Raw genomic sequence first — 19,071 nt, forward strand, 5'->3', positions numbered from 1 at the left:
AGGCATTAGGCTAAGTGGACAAACCAGACATGAAAAGATGTATTCTATATTATTCCAATTACATGGATCGCCAAAAGAGAAAGAAAACAGAGCAGGGTTCATCAGGGGCTGGGTGGAGGGAAGGAGAGTTTGTGTGTCGTGGGTTTGGAGCTTCTGTTTGGAAAGATGACAAAGTTCTAGAAATAGAAAGTGGTGACAGTTGTGCAGCATTGGGAATGTACCTCATGTTTTTGAGCTATGCATCTGAGAGTGGTTGACATGAAGCCAGGCTTGGTGGTGTGCACCTGTCATTGCAACACTCAAGAGGTTGAGGCTTGTGAATTGTTATCAGACAACAAACTTGACCATAGCATGGGACTCTGTCATGAAAGAAAGGACTAGGGAAGGGGACAGTGCACGCGCATTCGTGTCCACACACATTCGTGCGCGCGCACACACACACACACACACACACACACACACACACACACACACACACACAAGAAAATATGGAGGGTCTCCCTCCAACTTCTCTAATCTGAGACCTATCCCTTTCCACTCTCCTAGAATTGTCTTTGCTTTTTAAAACCTCATGTACTCAAAGTGGCTTTAAGGCATAACCCCTGCCAAAGAATGTTTTCCTTTAACTGAAATCAAAATCCCGATCTGTGTGCAAATTCATAAATCTTCTTTGTACCTCCTGTAACACACAGGGATGTTTGTGAGGTTGACCGGGCAACAGGAGCAAGAATGTGTTCCCTGATCCAGGTAGACCAGCTGTCCACATCTCCCCAAAGGAATGTGTTCACTCCCTTGTCTACCATCTACCCTGTTCTCATCTACTCAGGACCAGAGAAAGAATGAGTTCATTTGTTTGAGTCCAGGCTGGCCTCAAACTCAGAGCCATCCTCCTGCATCAGCCCTCAGAGTACTGAGATTACTGGTGCCCACCATCACCCAGCTTTGCAGGAAATATGCATGATGTTATTTGAGATGAGCCTTGGGTGTTGAAAGAATATGGGAGCAGTTGCCAGGCACCCGTGAGGCATGGCTGTCTCCTCTGTGGTTTCCTGTCCAGTCATTAGCATTTGCTTTGTTGATGAATATCATAAAATCTGGCCCCTGCTTCCCAATGAACTTAAGGGTCTGGGATCCTTTCTTCCCCTGCCCCTTTTACATGGCTGGAGAACTCTTTCTGCCCCACCTTCCCTTTGCATTTTACCAAAGCTTTGAAGGAGAGAATTTGAACCAGCAGAAAATGACCTGGAAATGGCACTAGAATTTCCAAATATGACTTCAGTTTCAGATGAAAATAGCACAAGGGCTTTTCATTTATGGAGAAATGCCTTCTGTTCATGATGGGGTTTTTAAGGGTAGCCAAGTACTGGGAGATTTCCAGAGCATCGCCTCTAAGGAGTTGGCACTCCCTCTGCTGGCTGGAGAGCGCACTGCATAAGCTAGACTGAGTTGAGCTATGCTCTGGAATTGGGCCTAGCATGGTTGAGCCACACTAAGCCAAGACTCAAGGCTGCCTCACAGCCACTATTGATACATGCTGAGAAAGTGGCTTGTACAAGGCCCTGCATCCAGAACAGGTCTAGAAGGGGAAAATAGCAAAAACTGCAGTTTTAAGCAACCTCTTTAACTAGTATGCAAATGACTATTTTCTTCAGGTAAAAAGAATTATGAGTAAATCTTAAATCGTAGCAGTGAGAGCTCTGAGAATTTAGAATCACAGTGACATGCCCGGGGCAGCTGCTAATACACTAACCAGTTAGCACTAGGTACTTGGTGAATACCTAAGAACCGAGTTTTGTATTTACTACATTATATGAAGCAAAAGTAGAAAAAGTACATAACCTATGCACATGTTTGCTATTGGGTTACAAACTGCAAATAGGAGATTAACTGAAGTTTTGCTAAATAACTTAATGTATTTTTTTAATATTTCTTTTTTCTTTTAAGATTTATTTTATGTATACAGTGTCCCTGCAGGCCAGAAGAGGGCACCAGATCTCATTACAGATGGCTGTGAGCCACCATGTGGTTGCTGGGAATTGAACTCAGGACCTCTGGAAGAGCAGTCAGTGCTCTTAACCTCTGAGCCATCTCTCCAGCCCCATTTAATGTATTTTTAAATCCAGAACCTAGGCAGGCTATGGGGGCCAGCTAGAAAGCTTGGAAATAAATCCAAGTTAACTCTTAATTGGTTTCAAAAAAGATCCCAGTAACAGATGGTGAGAAAGGACAGCTTCTTCGGTAATGCTGTTGGGACCACTGGATATCTACATGCAAAAGAGGCAATATTTGCAATCTGGTTAGGTGTGCAAAACATACAAAGGAACTCAACTCAGTTGGAAGGAAATAGAGGGTAACTGGGGAGCTAGGTGTGATAATGCACCTTCGTAAGACCCGCACCTGAACTCAGGCCACTAAAGCAGAAGGATCACTGCAAGAGCCCATCTCAAGCATAAACTGCAGTCCACATACAGATGAACCAACAGATACTAGATCAAGTGCAGTGGGCCAGGCTTGATGGTGAAGGCTCTTGCTGCAAGTCTCAGGACATGGGTGTGGCCTCCAAAACCCTCAGGGCGGGTGGGGGCGGGGACTGACTCCTGGAAGTTATCTTCCCATTTCTACATGTGTGCATAGCATGCTCAAGGACATGATCACATACGCCGGTGTTTTCAGCAAAGACAAATGGAGCTAGAAACACAGCTCGGTGGCAGGGAGCCTGCCTCCAAGGAAAGGGGACCAAAGTGGCTAAACAGACATTGGAAAAGTGCAGACAGACAGAGGAATGGATGTTCAGCGCCACTAATCAGTCATCCAGGAAACGCACATTGGAAATGCTGTCAGGTATCACCTCACTGCCTCTTAGAATAGCTCACACCGAGGGACGATGGTGGCACAGTCCTTTAATCCCAGCACTCGAAGCAGAGGCAGGCGGGTCTCTGAGTTCAAGGCCTGCCTGGTCTACAGAGGGAGTTTCAGGACAGGCTACAAAGCTGCACAGAGAAACCCTGTCTCAGAAAAAAAATATATATATATATATTGCTGGCACCAAAAAGATGAAAGGTCGATCTGAGAATGAAGAGAAGGGAACCCTGGGGATGGGGCCTAAATTGTGCAGCAATCGGGGAGAATGAAGTTCCTCAAAACACTGAGCTTCTCTGAGGCCCTGCAGTCCTACTCCTGTGTTGACAGGCACAGGGCATGAAATCAAGACTCAAATAGCCGTCGGCACTCCTGTATTCTTCACGGCACCATTCATAGGAGCAAAGAAGGGACCACCTAAGTGTCATCAACACAGAGGTTGCAAAAGCACAATGGAATACTGCCCGCCACAGAAAAAATGAAGTCCTGTCGTTTACAATATATACAGAGAAGGTTGTAGTACAAACTGTACAAATCGGAATAATCCAAGACCATAGAATTGTAGCATCACCTCATCTGTAAGTGGAACTAAAACTGTTGACTCCTAGAAGCAGAAAGGAGGGGAGAGGTTACCCAAGGTAGGGGTGAGGCTAGGGGAAATTACTGATCAAAGGATGCAATCTTTCCAAAAACTCAAGAGAGCCATTAAGAATGAATCTATAGACTTGAAAATTGCCAACCACACTTTTAAAGTTCCCTCACCTAAAAATTGTGAGGGAAAGCATGCTTGAGTTAGCCATTGCCACAATGTGTTCATATTTCAAAATATCATTTTGTACATGGTCCATATATATAATTTGTATTTTTTAACTCAATAAACAACCTATAACTCTTATGGCTTTTTTTATTTCCCCTGAGACATGATGTCATGTAGTTCAGGCTAACCTCAAATTCGACTCACAGCTGAGCATGACCTTGAAGTTCTGATTCTCCTGCCTTCCTCTTAGTTCTTTCTCTTGCTCCTCCCCCCCTTTTTTTAAACCTTCCTCAATACCTGTAATAAGTGAGTTCCAGAGTCTTACCCAGACAATTCTTGTCCACATTCTAGGCAAAATACTGGAGCACTAATGCTCACGAGATCGAAGGCACGGTATTCGACCGCGATGGGAAGGCTGTTCACCGGCTGTTTGGAAAATGGCATGAGAGCATCTACTGCGGTGGTGCCTCCTCCTCCACGTGTGTCTGGAGAGCAAGTGAGTGTCCACCAGAGCCCAAGCATGAAACACACGAGTGTCTGGGTCAGGGCAGGGGAGCTGGGAGGGGCGAGTGCTGCTCTGTGTCTCTAGCTGCCACCGGCTTGTTAGCAGGTTACTGGTAACCAGCAGGACTGGGCCATCTGTCAAGTCCTTGTCATGTTTACAATAGCACCTCAGTTTGGCTGCTCGGTTCCGGTTCCGTTCTGGGTTCTCAGGACCTCAGAAAGGAGCCACTGACAATCCAAGGGACTGTGACAGACCCTGTTGAAATGCCAGTGAAATGTAAGAAATAATTCTCGGAGGACCTTTATATGTGGATTTGGGACCAGCAAGTGTTACAGCTGTCTGGGAATTTCCCTAGTCTGGGTTGAATCTCCCCGGTCTATACCTGATTCTCAGCTGAGACCAAAGTTAGGGCAAAGAAGAACCTAATGTTCTACCCGTGGGGTGTGAGACTTTAGAGGCTGAGACTCGGTGAAAAGAAAGATGAGGCGGGCACTCAGGAGGCAGAGGCAGGTGGATCTCTGTGAGTTCAAGGCCAGCCTGGTCCACAGAGTGAGTTCCAGGACAGGCTCCAAAGCTACAGAGAAACCCTGTCTCCATAAAACAATAGAAAGAAAGGAGAGGAGGGAAAAAAAAGAATAGCATCTGCATGAACATGAGTCTTTTGTGGGAACTGGCTAGTCAAGAAAAGGCCGAGTGGGTTTATTTATTTTGATCTGATTTTTAAAACTTTAGTGTGTGTGTGTGTGTGTGTATGTGTGCGCGCGCCTGTGTGAGAGTGTGAGTGTATATGTGTGTGTATGGAGTGTGTGAGTGTGAGTTTATGTGTGAGTGTGTGTGTGTGTGTGTGTGTGTGTGTGTGTGTGTGTGTGTGTGCGCGTGTGTGTTATGTTATGAATGCAGGGACTTGCATGCCATAGCAGGAATGTGGAAGCCAGGGGACTACTTTGTGGAGTCAGTTCTTTCTACCATGTAGGTTCTGAACTCAGCTCATCAGCCTTGAGTGGCATCTCACTGGGCCCCTGGTGTGTATATTTGAATAACAAATTCTGTGATAACTCAGACAGTACAGATGCTCCATGGCGCTGAATAAATTCACTAAAGGACCAAGGCAAAGAAACCATATCCCTTCGATAGAAAACTCAGACAGGAAAATCTGTAGAGAAATGCTCAATAGCTACTTATTAGTCCGAATATTTTAATAGAAATGGAACAGTTTAGAGATAAAACATAGCTGGTCTGGGATGAGAAAAAGGTGAAGGAATTAAACTAGCATAAATGAATTGCAAATGAGAGTGGGTGGTTTGTTTCTCTTTCAGATCCCATGCCGAAAGGCTATGAGCAGTATTATGGCTTCACACAGTTTGCATTAGAGTTAAATGAAATGGATCCTCTGTCAAGGTCTTTATTACCACCCACCGACACTCGGTTTAGACCAGATCAAAGGTAAGGACTTTTTCAAAGTTCTTTCTCTCGAGAGACATTCAAAACAATCTACAAAAAGTGGTATTCACAACTGCCTGGCTACCCAGAGCCCAAAGTGGGCGCTGTCATCAGGTACATAGGGACAAAGTGGGGGCGTGAAATATCTGTCTCAGAGGGACCAGAGCATGCTTGTCCATCCTTGTGGGGTGTGGCTCCACACATTTGTAGGTCCCATTTCTATTGAAATACCAGAAAGGAGGGGAGGGCTGTTTTGAAGAATGACACTGTGTGTAGTAACAAGGGATTTGCTGCTTGCTTGAAATAATGAAAGCATGCAGCTCTCCTGACCCCTCAAGGTGAATTGGTTTTTAGTGCTTTGGGATCTAACTTCTGATTCTGGGCTTGCTATTAATGTGTTGCATGGTCTGTGGTGAGGCTTCTCTTTCCCAGCCTCAGTTTCCTGCTCCATAGACAGAAAGAACAATCTCCCCCGAGCCTTTTGTAATTGAGACTCAAAATCTAAAGGCCATGTGAAAGAGATTTCTGTGTGCGATTAACTTTTCTTTTAAAGCCTTAAACACAAGTGCATAAGCAAATTTAAAGATAAATGATTAACATAAACCTGTATCTACAATCTTACAGTATGGATTTGCTCTAGAAATCAGTAAAATGTCAAATGGACCTGGGGAATGAAGAGTTTGTGGGTAAGAGGCCCAGATATTCCTTAAACATGGAGAGAAATTCAGTTTCACTCATAATATTTTTAAATGCTCTTTTTTTGTTGTTTTGTTTTTTTGTGACAGGGTTTCTCTGTAGCTTCAGAGGCTGTCTGGAACTAGCTCTTGTAGACCAGGCTAGTTTCGAACTCACAGAGGTCCACCTGCCTCTGCCTCCAAGTGCTGGGATTAAAGGTGTATGCCACCACCACTGCCCAACTTAAATGCTAATTTTTAAAATCAGGTGAAAATAGCATTCTTACCTTAGATGGGCAAAAAATTAAAAAATAAAAACCTCCCTGAGGCTGGTGACAACATGTTATAATATAAATATATAATATAAAGGGGAATACAAATTGCTTTAATTCCTTATAACATGTAGTTTTACAATGTGTCCATTGCAGACTCATCTTTGTTTTGACACTCCTAAGTCTAGAAGTTTCTTGTACAGATACACTTTTCTATGTGTACATGGTGGTTGTCCAGTCACTCACTGCAACATTAAATGTAACACTAAAAATAGTAGAAACAACCCAATGTCTACATGTAGAGCATGTTTGAAATAAGAATCTATGCAGCTATTAAAAATGAAGATGTCGGGCTGGAGAGATGGCTCAGAGGTTAAGAGCACCGACTGCTCTTCCAGAGGTCCTGAGTTCAATTCCCAGCAACCACATGGTGGCTCACAACCATCCGTTATGAGATCTGGTGCCCTCTCCTGGTGTGCAGATACACATGGAAGCAGAGTGTTGTGTACATAATAAATAAATAAAATCTTTTAAAAAATGAAGCTGTCTAGGTGATACTGTGAAAAGTTCTCTAAGATGTATTATTAAGTAAAGCAATACAGTTTTGCCACTATTTATGCTCTTAACATGGAGGACAGAATAAAAATATGCATTTATATTTGAAAAATATGTAGCCAAGGAACAAACAGCATGAGATTGCTGGCCCTGGGGGAGTGAGAGAAGTAGAAGACTGGCTGGGGTTTCTCTGGATAGAGTTTTGAACCCTGCAGATATCTCGGTTCACAGAAGGTTATCTTCTTCTGGCTCAGAATGGGTTGAAGAAGGCACTGGGTGTAGGGGGTTTTGAATATCCAGCCATGGGCATAGAAGCGGTTGGTGTTATTATTTCAGTGAATATTCCTTTCCTCTTCCCCCTCGATGCCCAGGCTTCTAGAAGAAGGGAACATAGAGGAAGCCGAGGCACAGAAGCAGAGGATTGAACAGCTGCAGAGGGAGAGGAGGCGAGTCTTAGAGGAAAACAACTTGGAGCACCAGCCCCGGTTTTTCAGGTTTGTGCATGCAGTGCGGTGGCGGCTGAGAGGTCCTGCCAGCTTTTCTGGGTGCTGGTCAACAGCAGACAAATAGCATCTGCCTGGCTGTCACTGGTCTGAGACAGGACCCGTGCCTTCCTCATTGCCTCCCTTTGCTTCTTCTCCTTGGCTCAGCAGTGCCTCCACCGAGAGTTTCTCTGTCAATTCCCGCAGCAGAAGAGAGGGACATTGTCAGAGCTAGTCCTAACACCGGGCCATCCTGAGGCTGGTTGCTGGCATGGTTAGACTTTACATGATGACAGGCTAGTTGGTGACCACACTACTGTAGAGTTCAAAGTACGTATGCCTAGAACCAGCAGTTCCAATACGTTTGTGCTTGGGTTCGAAAGGTGGTCTGATTGACCGTTACTTTTAAAATAACTGTCTGGAGCTGAGTGGCTTGTAGTCATACTTGCAATCCCAGCACGAGGGAGGCTGAGGCAGGAAGATCGGTAAGAGTGTGAGGTTTGCCCTGGCTATAGTGTGAAACCCTGTCTATCGGTAGGCAGACAGATGATTTGTTGAGAGGATCTTGTATGCAATATACTTAAAATTGTAAGAGGGCTGTGGGCAATTGTAGCCTTTTACGCCTCTCCCTTACTTACTTTAACTGAGAAGAAACAGAGACCAATAAAATAGAGGGGGTTGAAGAAGGGCCCGGTAGAATCTTCCAGATGGGTCCATCCATGCCTTTCCTGACAGCCTAGCCAATGTTCTCTGTGGTTTGGGAATATGTAGAGAATGCACTCACTCCTGGTGAGCCTACTCCTGACCTACAGCCACTGGTTTACTGATGTTTGGGGTAGGTGTCATGAATATGGTGAGAGGGGGGACCTTGGAAGGGTCCCATTAGCGAGTAAGAGGCAAATACACTATCAGGCAGACCTTACATGAGAAGGAAGTTTTATTGGGGAAGGGAAGGGAGTGGGGAAGGAGAGACAGAGACAGAGACAGAGAGGAGACAGAGAGATGGATAGAGATCTGTCTGCCTCCTCAGAGAAATGACAGAAAGAGAATGGGAGTAGGTGGAGCTTGTCTCTTAAAGGGACCTTTGCACCTGAATACAGAGCTATGGTACTGCCTGCCATGCGTGCAGGGCTGGGCACTCTGCCAGGTCCCCAAGAGGCAGGGCACAAATGGCACTTTCCAGAAGACAGTAGGAACTAATCCTAGCAGCAAGAAAATGTATATATTTAGAAACATTGAGAGAGCCAGTCCTGGTGGCACAGACCTATAATCCTAACACTCCAGAGACTGAGAAAGGAGGATTGTAAGTTCAAGGCCAGCCTAGGCAAGTTAAGCATGACAACAAAATCAAAAACCTGCCTCTAAAAAGAAAAAATAGCACCCAGAACATATGCTTTATTACTAATGGAGTTAATGGTAGCTTAACTGCCCATCAGTAGGGCAATGCTAAGATGAACCGTCACCCATCCCCACAATGGAATATCACTCAACTGTTTAAAAGGGAATGAGAAGCCCCCTTGCTGAGGTCACCAAGCTCACCTATAAAAAGCAGATGGTAGATGGTGCTAGCTTGGCAGGCAGTAGGCATAAGCAATTACTTAGCCAGCTGTTCATCATGAAAGTAACCATAGGTAATAGTTAAAGAAATGGGTAAGGCTCTAATAAAACAGTATTTCAAAGATATGCAAGGCTGGGCGGTAGAATAGTTAGGTCATTGTCAGGAGGCCCTCGGCTTGATCTCTAATGTTCCAAAGTATACAGGCACTGGAGGCTGAATTGGGCCCTTGGGTCATGGTTTGTTGACTTACCAAGTAGACCAACATCACACATCTTACTGTGTGAATAGAAAATGATCTCCAGTATAGACTGTGGAGTCTAATGTCCAAGGGACAGAACGGGAGAGAAGGCGATGTGTGTGGACACGGGCATGAGCTTTCTTTGGCAGAATAAAGCTGACAACCCTGCCTCAGGAGTGTGTCAGCCCTGTATCCTTTCATGCCTGTTGCATTTCCATCTACAGAGCAGGGTGTCTTTCCCAGAGGAGTAACCCAAAAGTTCTCACTCCAAACGGTTGTGGTATCCAGTTCCTGTTCCTTTTTGTTTTGTTCTGTTTGGCTTTATGCTCACTTAGATTTCCTTTGGTCAACCTAGTTGCTTGTGTAGTATTTAGTCGTTCCCAGTGTGGTGGCTGTTAGCCCAGCCCTGTTTGATGTACAGCAGACAGAGAGAGAATGGACACACACAGACAGAGAGAGAGAGAGAAAGAGAGAGAGAGAGAGAGACAGAGAGAGAGAGAGAGAGAGAGAGAGAGAGAGAGAGAGAGACAGAGAGAGAGAGAGAGAGGTTCTCTCAGAACACTGCCTTCCCAGCCTCCAGGTTTAAGAACTTAATGTCAGAAGTAAAAATGGCTGCCAGCCTGCCGACACCACTCTGATACCCAGACAACAGGAACAGTGGCTGTGTCTGAACGATGATGGGGATGCGGGGAAGAGAGGATGTGATAGCAGAATCTACGAGAAATTGTCTCTTCTCTCACAGGAAATCCAGCGACGACTCTTGGGTGAGCAACGGGACATACCTGGAACTGAGGAAAGAACTTGGCTTTTCCAAACTAGACCATCCCGTCTTGTGGTGAAAAAGTAGAGAAGAAAACTGTTAGTGTCCTTGCCCCACATTTGCTTCTGGAAGCAGCACACACCTGTGTCTGTACCTTTAAAAGATAGCATCTAGAATGACCACTTGTGCTTAGCTTATAGCATTGTAAGTACTGAAGTGTATATTTTCTTCAGTAAGTTTCTTTACAATTTCAAATACTATCATGATTGTTTATACGAATGTAGAACACCTCGGTAATTCTTTTTATATATAAACTATTTAATAAAAATGGAAGATTGAATGTTAATGTGTGGGTTTAAAAGAAAAAGAAGCTTTAACACTAATTTTCCAAAGGTAAGGGGAAAAATAAAATTTATGCCTTATAAAATCACTCTGGAGAAAAAGAACAATCTCCCAGGTGCATTGAGAAATAACACCCAGGGTTGCTCACCCATGCACCAGCTTTCCAGGTTTAATTGGTAGCTGGGATATCTTTTTGCCTCAGACAGCTCTTGAATTGCTCATACAGAACAAGTCTGCTGGTGCTGAAGTACCAAGGATATTTTCATTTGCATTTTAGAGGTTACGGCATCTGTGTGGGGTTAGTAGGATGCATATTTTTTATGTAAGGTGGACATTGCCTGTCTGTAATGGGAAGCCTTCTCTCCCTATAGTTATATGCAACCCCCCACTGCTTAGAGAGGTTGCATTAATCAGAGAAATCTCCAATAATTCATTCTCCTGATGGCATCCTAGGGAGGCAGAAGGCATTCCGTTTTTCCTCAGTGAGAGCCGAATCCTTAACCATTTAAGAAACTACTTTCAGCATCCTGCCCCACCCCTGGCTTGCAAGCCTTCCTTTTGGCCCCTATTAAGGATGGAATGTCTCCCATTTAGTACAAGATATACAGTAAACAGCCTGTTATCCGATTAAACTTTGGTGAAGTCACTGGTGGTTTTAAATAGCCTGGCACGTCCTTCTTTCCGTGTGGCTTTGGTATTTTCTACCTCTCACTAAGTTCTGTACTCTCAACCGTGTGTAGAAGGTTTGACGACCATCTGCCTTATAGACAATCATCAAGCATTGCTGTCTGTGTCATCCTGAGAAAACCACAAAGGTTTTAGTTCTTTCCTCTACTCTCTTCTTGTTTATAATACTCTAAGGTCTGCCTCTGTCTCCAATAGGAGATACCAAAAGGAAGCTGTGGTTCTTGTAAGTGTCTTACTTCACATTATGATAATAGAATTTATGCAGTAGCTGAATTGTGTTGTCAAAACAATTCTGACTTCTGCCCAGAGCACATTAAAACCAAAGCCTGATTGTGAAGCCTTTGACTTGAATGTCTGTAATGATTCTACGAAACAGTGTGTAATGATAAGGTAAAGAAATTTCAATAGAAAGCATTTGAGGGGGGCAGTGAGATTGGCTCAGCAGTTAAAGGCACTATTGTCCCAGCCTGGCCACCTTAGTGCAATCCCCAGGACCCACATAAAAGATGGAAGGAGAGAGCCGGCCCCACAGAGCTGACCTGTGTCCTCCCAAATAGCTGACTGGACAGCGCTGAGTTTTCACACCAGCGTGTTGAAGGGGAATCAGTGGTCTTTGGAGTCCACAAGTGACTGCCATTTTAAACAACTCATTAAATATTGGTTCATGTATTCCATTTTATGGAGAGACATCAAGATGAACACAGTGGGGATCTCATTTCCATTTCTAAGCAGCTGGATGGCACAGCTCGATTCTTTAGTTCCCATTTTTTTTGTCTTCATTTCCTTTAAAGTGTGATCCACATTCTGCTCACAGACATGAGGAAGCCGGAGGCTGTAGATTTAAGGGCTCTCAGTGGAGAAACAAACCTGGTGTACACAGTGTGGGGATAAATGTGGAGTTTTAGTAATATTGACTGGTAAATAGGCCTGCTCCAGAGGCTGGCTCAAAGGAGAGGGGGAGAACAACAAAAAACACCCCCCCAAAATATACCCCAGGAATGGGTGACACCTTGTGGTACCAGTTGTTTGAAAATTCTTAGGTCATCTGATGATATAATTTCTGTTGATTTCAAGTTTTATTTTGGAATCCCATAAACAGCTGACCCAGATGTCACCTCTGTTGTCACTATATTTGAATCAGGGACAGGAATGAACAAAATACATTCCAGAACTATGTATAAATTCTCTGTCACTGTCAGTGTCTGGATGAGAGCTTTCTGAAATGCAGTTGGTCTGGAGGTGCAACCCTGGTGTTTGAATCATAAAACTCCCTGTGGGAGGGAGGAGGCTGCTGGGTTCCTTCCATCCTGTTTAACACATCCTTCCACCAAGTTTGTCTGCGTAGGACTTGCATATTTTATAAGGAAGACAGAAATTCGGTATTGTTTGAGAAGAATTAAGGTGAAGGTTAAGTTTCTGGACTCTGAGTTTCTCAAATATGTAATACCAATCACTGCTCCATTTGGTATGCCTATTTCAGTCTCTCTCATTCTAATTTTCCTATTCCAAGCTTATGATAAGTTACAGATATTCTCTTGGCTATAGAACCTTGTGTTAACCACACACTACACTTCATATGTTCCTCTGTTTAGTACTCATGACCCCAAACTGCAACACATCATTAAGGAATGAGCATCTTCAGTGTAACAAAAGGAGGGGGGCAGTTTCCTCCACAGGTCCTTGGGTACCATAAGGTAGTAACAAAAGCCTTAGTTCAGCTTCTTCCTGCAGTTGATGTCCTGATGCTAGGATGCTTCTGATAATAACTAAACAGATGCAGTTCCCCTCCAAGACACTAGTTATGAATCTGGTACTAACTAAACAGATGCAGTACACCCCTGAGACACTAGGGGGAGTCTGGTACTAAGTGGATGCAGTGCACCTCTGAAACACTAGAGGGCGTCTGGTACTAAACAGATGTAGTGCACCTCCGCCTCAAGCCGGTTCTTGTACTAATTAGCTAGGGGTTCACTTGCGGATTTCAATACAGTTACCTAGCAAGTAGCAAGAATGCCTCAGCAGCCCCCAGTCTTCCAGTGCATCTGGGGGGCTCCCTGAGGGAAAACGACATAAACTGAGTTTTTTAATGTTTAGTTCATGTAGACTGATGTTTTCCTCATACCCCATTTTTAACTACTTCCAATAAATCATTTGCTCAGCCTTCTAGCACTGCCCTTCATCTACATTTGCCAGATTTATGATGAGATGTTTTATTCTATACTTAAAGATGTCAAGCCAAAAATAGAGGTAAGGGTTACTTTGCTTTTTATGTAGACTTACTGTGCACGACAAGCTCTCTGATGGACCATGGGTATTACAGACTGTCCTCACACCCTCTTAGCTACCAATAAGAGCGCTAAGTTGCTCACACAATTTTAAGAAGAGCAGCTACAGTGTGTGGGCACAGTTCATCTGAATGTCTTTAGTTTTGATATCAACATCAGCATAAATCTATTTTTGCTAGCAGATTAAAGCTATTTTCACGTGCTCAGTTTTCTGTGTTATATTGATCTGTGACTCAGTGTTTATCTTTCTCTGTTGAAAACCTACATATTGAACAAGTATCTGCAAATCATGATGGTCTACAGTTTTGAAGACTGGTTTTAGGGGATGTGGCAACAGAAATGACTATATATATATATATATATATATATATATATATATATATATATATATCTTCCTCTGTTACCCCCCTTGGAGGGGTGCAATTGATACTTGTACACCTTCTACATGATTTGTAAAGTCCAAGTCCTACCTTTCTGCCCATACCTGCTAGCTTCCCCAAAAGCTCCCTTCAATTTGTCTCCCCACCCCTGTGTGGCTCACTGACTGAGAATAAAGAACACAGTAACAGCTGTCTTTGTCTTTGTTTTTCCTGGTTGTGGGTAGTTGTGGTTGATCAAAGGGACAGCAAGATGCTTCCTAGAGTCTGTCTGGAGGAATATGCCTGCTCACCTAAAGCGACAGATCCTGAGGTACTGAATTTAGGAAACACTGGTTGCCATAGTCTTCTGCCCTACATGTCCTAGTCACCCTCGGCTATTGGATAGGTGCTAGAAGCTCCAGGGAGATTGCCTCTAGTCCAGGGATCCCTGCCCCATTCACCTTACTGCGCTACGGAAATACCATTTCCTGTGTCTCATAACATGAAATGGAAGCATGGAGATTACACCTATGTAGTCCAAGCTGCATCCCTGAGCATTCACGGAACTTCATTTGGTCCAAGTTGGTATGTCCCAAGAAAGAAATCTGAAGAGCATGCTCAACTCTTTGCTCATGTTGGTGTGAAAGCATCAAGATGCCAACAATTGAGACAGTTCGGAGGATTACACTCTGAGTTATTAGTTTAAAGTTTTAGACATGTTCTCATTATACCCATAAAATACTAGTGAACATGTAGTCACTGTCATCAGTAACGAGCAAGCCAGCACTATGTCCCCAGCTGGTGTTCTTATCATATACTTCATACATAGCAGAAGCTCTTCCAGGGAACACAGTCCAACCCAAGAGAAACCAGAGAATTAAATGAAGGGTTCAGAGAGAGTGTGAAGCCTGGAAGATTAACAAGGCAGGAAGCCATTACTGCCTCAGTGGCAGCTGGAGCTCCCTAAATGGAGACTCCATCAGAATTGTGGTTTTGAGGGACATGCCACTTTTCCAGACAACTGGGAGCAGGCTGGAAGAGCTATCCTTGCCTGGGTCTCAAATCAACCATTCGTGTGATGGTTTTATTGAGCTGAGAGGAGGCTCCTTGAGTGTCATCGTTTAAACTCATAGACTGGGAAAGATACATTAGCTAAGATTCTTAAATTTGGTTAAAATCCTGGGAGCAATTCACACATGTGTGTGTGAATATGTGTACACACACACACACACACACAAACTCCCCCAGGTATTTCAGACTTAGACAGCCCATGCACTGTGTTGACACATATTTTAGTGCCACCATGGGGCTGGGACACAATTGTCATGCTGCCAGGGACAAGTTTCCGTATATTTTTTTATAGTGTCTTTGAAATTGAAAGTGGGGACTTAGGTGACCTTAGATTTGATTTCGAAGGAATGTCTCTCTGTTGCCCAGGATGGACACTACCGCTGTGTATTTACATGCCCAGCTATTTCTCGGGTATTTTTCAAAAGGTCTGCACAGAAGGAGGCCTAGTTGTTGCTGTGATGGAGTCTTTGGAGCATTTATGGAGCAAGGAATGGTTCTAAACCCAGACATTTCTCTACCTTCAGAAGCCACCCATCTGGTGACAAGCTGGTAGGTAAGTCGGTCACCATCTTATGCTCAGAAAGTTGCCACTCACCTTGTCCAGGCAGAGGAGATAGAAGCTTCTCTATCTGTGACTTCTTTACCTGTGACTGCCTAGAGCAAGTCTGGCTCTCAGTGGCAGGGCAGAGCGGGCAGAGGGTTGTCACCAGGACAAGTTCTAGGTGACTCAGGGCTTCTCTGCGAGCTTCCTGAGTGCATGCTTCATCTTGTCAGTTTAGGATTTATAATCACCACCATACAAGCCTCTGGGCACATCTGTGAAGGAAATTCTGGTTAGGTTAATTGAGGTGGGGAGACCCACCTAGTTGTGGGCTGGGCTCTTGGACTGAAGGAAGGGGACTCAGGGAGCTGAGCAGTAGCACTCCTCTCTCTTTCCAACTGTGGCTACAATGTCACCAGCTGCCTGGAGCCTCTGCTCCATGAGTCCCCACCACGGTGAACTGTACACTCAAACTATGGGGTCAGTTCTTGCCTTCTACATTGGTCCCAGGGGCTGAACTCAGCATCAGGCTCAGCAGCAAGTGTCTTTACCTAAGCCATCTTGCTAGTCCCTTTTGCATGTCTTGATGTGTGAGGTGACAGATGTCCTTATTCATATGGACAGTTTTTTCATGGGTGTTTTTTCCAACCTAAAGAACAACTGTGCTACCATTGATATGCACAGAAATAGGGGTGTTACAGGGACTGTTACCTTATTACTGAGCCTCCGGGGACAGGAGGGTATTTATAGATTTATATATTCTGAATTCCGCTCACTTGTATCACCATTTTCCTCCTCAAGGCTGTGCTAACGCTCTCTGCAGTGCTTCTCTAACTGTGTCTGCCATTGTGTGCTTGCCCTCAGCTTCCTCACCCATCTCTCCGGCAGCGTCCACGTCCACAGGTTCATGGCTCCCACTCCTTGAAGTTTCCGGTGCCTCTTTTACCCTCAGCGTACCTTTCAACTTTTCTAACCAAATGTACAAATATGCTCATTTTCTCTCTCTCGGGAAAGGCTCACATTCAAATGGGCCACGCTGCTGTAATAGTTCATCTCTACAGCTGCTGGGAACACTGCAAACTGGGTCATAGGACCAGTTCTGGCCCACAGCTGAGGCTGGGGTAAAAGGTCACAGTGTAACCACGCATGAAGAAAGAATCACTTAGGAGATGTATTGAGAAGTGTTAAATGTCAAGAACGAGCCTGCCACTTTGCTAGCTTGCTCCTCTTTAATCCATTCTCCCTTTGGCTGGGCACATGGTCACCTAGCTATGACCGTTTCAAACTAGTAGTTGTAATGATGTGTCCAGATTCTGACTGGAAAGTTGTGAAAAAATGGAATCTGCATCTCCTGGGTTGTGCCTCAAAAAACGAAAGAGCGAGGCATTTTTTTTTCCCCATCTCTACTTCCTGGTGTCTGTAAGAATGCTACCTCATGTTGGCAAACCAACAAAGTAGATGGACCCTGGGGCCTAACACTGAAGGAAAACAACTTGTCATGGTTTGCCCACTTCATTCCCTGTTCTAATCTTGAGTCCTGCTATCCAGAAGCTTCTGCAGTGCCTGCATTCACGCATGTGTATGTTATATGGGGTTTATCTGTGCATCTGTGTGGCACATGTGCAGACACCCATAGAAATCAGAAAGGGTATCTCATCCCTTGGAGCTGCAGTTCTAGGAAAATGTGAGCTGCCTGACAAGGATGCTGGGAGCTGATCTCAGGTCCCCTGGAAGAGCAGAAAGCATTCTTAGCCACGAGCCATCTTGCTAGCCCCCACACAGTCTTTTAGAAAAAGCCTTTGGGGAGAACAGATGGAAAAAAGCTGGAGAAGATTCAAGACAGAGCAGATTTTTCTTTTTTTTAAAAAAATCTCATAATATATGTTCTTAAGAGAAAATGGAGTTTGACTTCCCCCCAATTGTTTTCAACCAAAATAAGTGGGTGCCGTCAGCTCCCTGAGGCCTGTATCAAAGCCAGGAAGTACACTTAGGCTTAGATGGCTGCTGGGGTGTGTGTCAAGGGTGGCTCTGGGAAGCCATGTTCAGGTACTGACTAGGAAGGGTCTTGCTGATTAGTGAATAAGCTACAAGGCTAGCCCCAAAAGAGCCAGAGCTCCCAGAAACCTGGCTGTTCCCAGGAGAGCTCTTATCTGAAATAACTGGCTACCTTAAAAACAAACAAACAAACAACAAAAAGAGTTGTCACCAAGTAATATACATAAATATATGCAGACAAAACATTCAAACACAAAGTGAAAATAAGTAAATCTTTAGTAAAACAACAACAAACCAGAGTTCTGAAGTCTCTTCCTAAATGACACCTCCTACCTCTGTTTTCTGAAGTGTCCCAAAGCCAGCTGCTTGATTTGTGTGCCTTTGGACTGAGATAATATACAAGGCCAGGCTTTGGAGCATCGTAGGCACTCAAGAAAATGGACCACCTATGTGGGCTATTTCAGAGTGTCTGTTGAAAGACCCCCAGAGGCTCAGGCCCCAGGATCTCAGCCCAGGACCGTGGCCACCCCAATCACCATGCGGAGGTGGAAACAATGTAAACAGCAAGAGGCTTTATTGTAGTTGTTTAAGGAGCTAACCCCATGTTAGCTTGGGCCTTCCATCCATCCACTGTGGCGGATGGCTAGAAAGACGCTGCAAAGCGTCTGCATAGAGATCTTGTAGGGCAGCGTAAGGGGAGTGTCTAGGGGTACGCACAGGCTCAGGATTGGTGTGCCTCCAGGGTTTTCCCTCTGTTGATTGGTCAACTGGTTGTTATGGCCCATAGGCCCTCCCAGGGTGGTTGCTATGCTCTGCGAGTCATTGCTGTGCACTTGTCCATAAAGCACACCCAGAGCCGTAAAGCATAGCACCACCAGCTAACTTCTGATTGGTTCCTTGTCACAAGGCAGGCATCTGACCTCCTAGTGACCAAGGCAAGGTCAGACAAATACGTGTTCGGCTGTTATGGCTGCCGAAATGGGGAGCTGGTCCCTTCACCGTGTCTTTGTCTTTTTGGTTGATTGATTAAAACACTTAGCAAGCTCCACATTTATCCAAGAGTTTAACCTGGCAAAGAAATCAGCATGTTATAGCCTGTTAGACCCCCGAAAACTCAAGTATCCGGGGTCTCAGGCCAGGTTCGCAGTCACCCCAATCACCAGGCGGATTCGAGAGCTTGCTGCAAACTGCACGAGGCTTTATTGTAATTTAACGAACTAACCCCATGTTAGCTCGGGTCTTTTACCCACCCGCCATGGCGGACGGCTAGAAAGATGGCTCCTACGGGCTCCCAAAAGATCTTATAGGGCAGCGTAAGGGGAGTGTCTAGGGGTACGCACAGGCTTACGCACAGGCTCACGATTGGTGTGCTTCCAGGCTTGGAGGGCTTGCCCTGTGTTGATTGGTCAACTGGTTGTTATGGCTCATAGGCCCTCCCAGGGTGGTTGCTATGCTCTCTACGTCATTGCTGTGCGCTTGCCCGTAAAGCATACCCAGGGTCGTAAAGCATAGCGCCACCAGCTAACTTCTGATTGGTTCCTTGTCACAAGACAGGCATCTGACCTCTATGTGACCAAGGCAGGTTTATGGCAAGCACGTGTTCGGCTGTTATGGCTGCCAAAAGGAAGGCCGGTTCCTTCAAGCCCAGGAAAGCTGCAGAACCCGTGTCCTTTCCGTGGCAGATGTTCCTA

At 44.9% G+C, this 19,071-nt stretch overlaps 1 protein-coding gene across 7 annotated transcripts in view; it reads left to right on the plus strand.

Annotated features, from left to right (window-relative positions):
• Osbpl3 (oxysterol binding protein like 3) overlaps nucleotides 1-11,466 on the plus strand; it is a 167,788-nt gene extending 156,322 nt beyond the window's left edge. For all 7 annotated transcript variants that reach the window (XM_027429608.2, XM_035448775.1, XM_027429607.2 and 4 more), the window contains 4 exons: nucleotides 3,968-4,112; nucleotides 5,438-5,564; nucleotides 7,434-7,556; nucleotides 10,083-11,466. In XM_027429608.2, coding sequence (XP_027285409.1) covers nucleotides 3,968-4,112; nucleotides 5,438-5,564; nucleotides 7,434-7,556; nucleotides 10,083-10,179 — 492 coding nt within the window. In that variant the 3' untranslated portion in view covers nucleotides 10,180-11,466. The remainder of the gene's footprint in view (nucleotides 1-3,967; nucleotides 4,113-5,437; nucleotides 5,565-7,433; nucleotides 7,557-10,082) is intronic.
• Nucleotides 11,467-19,071: the final 7,605 nt, after the last annotated feature.

Source organism: Cricetulus griseus, chromosome 8, assembly GCF_003668045.3.
Source record: "Cricetulus griseus strain 17A/GY chromosome 8, alternate assembly CriGri-PICRH-1.0, whole genome shotgun sequence".
Lineage (NCBI taxonomy): Eukaryota > Metazoa > Chordata > Mammalia > Rodentia > Cricetidae > Cricetulus > Cricetulus griseus.